The 1,672-nt window shown below is 38.2% G+C and overlaps 3 protein-coding genes across 3 annotated transcripts in view; 1 reads left to right on the top strand and 2 right to left on the bottom strand.

Moving 5' to 3' along the window:
- The window catches only part of LOC106878757 (uncharacterized), a 401,005-nt gene that overhangs the window by 150,889 nt on the left and 248,444 nt on the right, over positions 1-1,672 (bottom strand). The gene's annotated exons all lie outside the window — the stretch shown is intronic.
- Positions 1-1,672, top strand: part of LOC106878761 (uncharacterized) — a 148,047-nt gene that overhangs the window by 37,274 nt on the left and 109,101 nt on the right. The window lies entirely within an intron of this gene.
- The window catches only part of LOC106878762 (monocarboxylate transporter 14), a 47,661-nt gene that overhangs the window by 10,237 nt on the left and 35,752 nt on the right, over positions 1-1,672 (bottom strand). Inside the window, exon 3 of the mRNA XM_014928086.2 lies at positions 230-467. Coding sequence (XP_014783572.1) covers positions 230-437 — 208 coding nt within the window. The 5' untranslated portion in view covers positions 438-467. The remainder of the gene's footprint in view (positions 1-229; positions 468-1,672) is intronic.

Here is a 1,672-nt window from a genome sequence, read left to right as displayed (position 1 = left end):
GAAGGAAAGAAAGAAAAAAGAAGGAAGGGAGGAAAGAAAAAGAAGGAAAGAAAGAAAGAAGGAAAGAAAAAGAAGGAAGGAAGGAAGGAAGGAAGGAAGGAAAGACAGAAAGAAGGAAAGAAAGAAGTGAAGAAAGAAAGAAGGAAAGAAAGAAAGACAGAAAGAAGGAAAGAAGGAAGGAAGGAAGGAAGGAAGGAAAGAGAGGAATAGTTGTGTAGATGTCACTTACCGGCACCCATGAGACTTCCAATGCAAATAGAACTGACAAGAGACACTTCAGCTGAGGTTCCTTGGAAATATTTTCTAAATTCCAAATGGTAAATCCCAAGAGAAAATCCTCCACCAACAGCAATCATTTGGTTGAAGAATGCTGCCATCACCAACAGCCATCCCCATTTGTTTTCCTCATTGCCATAGAAGGGTTTCGCTCCAAACATACTGGTTCCGTTGATGGGGTACACCTGAAACTAAACACAGACATTCCTTTTACTTTCTTCTTCAATGTAATTATTAGCATCATCATTGTCATCGTCATCGTTATCATTATAATTATTATTATTACTGGGGTGGCTGTGTGGTAAGAGTTTGCTTCCCAACCACATGACCTTGAGTTCAGTCCCACTGTGTGGCATGTTGAGCAAATGTCTTCTACTCTAGGCCAGGGAAACTGAAGGAAGTGTGTTGTATATATGTGTATATATAATAATAATAATAATAATAATAATAATAATAATAATAATAATAATAATAATAAAAAATATATATAACATACAGAAAATTGCACTACTGGGTACTGCACACATTCTACACAAAACACTTTCAATACAGTAAACATAAGAGCACCACAGCAAACCACAGCACATACCCAAGGCGCACAGAGCTGCGCTCGGTAGTGAAGTGAAAGCACGTTATAAAAATAAAACTACTGAATAATAATAATAATAATAATAATAATAATAATAATAATTATAATAATAATAATAAGGATTCTTGTTAGAATGACATTCATTTATAACAATCATGTAATTGACCATCTGTCAATGTCCAATTTCTATGTTGGCATGGGTTGATGGTTTGACAGGATTCTGATCGGTGTGAGGACAGCATTGTGGTCAAATATCTGCTTTGGTTTCTGGGGCTGGATGTCCTTTCTGATAATCTACTACTCTACAACATGTGGTGGGTGCCTTGTTTTTGTCACACCAGCGCTAGTGAGGTTACCATGCAGCAGCCTGCAAGACTAAGATTCCCTTTGCTTGAATGGGGCCACAGTAGGGAGGGAGGGAGGTAGGGGACTTTATTCTGTGGGATGAAGGATTAAATTATGAAAGGAGGGGACAGAACAGATCAAGTTTCATGGTGTAGGGAAATTACATGGTTACTCATATTGTAGCAGAGTGGGTCAGAGTAATAGGGGTGGAAATAGAACAAGAGATATAACACTGAGGTATACTTATAAGTGGGTGCTGAAAAGTTCCTGGCTTTAAGGGTATCATGAAAGGCTTGGTTGGAGGCCAAACCTTCCAAGTTCTTTCACAGGGCTTAGAAAAACTGAAGGATCACTGCAATAAGTGTGTGGATCTAAGAGCGGAATATGTTGAATAAAATCATAATTAACCGATCCCCCTGTATTTTCTTTTACCCAAAGCCAGGAACTTTTCAGCACCCTTCT

The sequence above is a fragment of the Octopus bimaculoides genome, chromosome 4, assembly GCF_001194135.2.
Source record: "Octopus bimaculoides isolate UCB-OBI-ISO-001 chromosome 4, ASM119413v2, whole genome shotgun sequence".
Lineage (NCBI taxonomy): Eukaryota > Metazoa > Mollusca > Cephalopoda > Octopoda > Octopodidae > Octopus > Octopus bimaculoides.
Note: the sequence above shows the minus strand (reverse complement) of the source record. Positions and strands in the feature narration are given on the sequence as shown.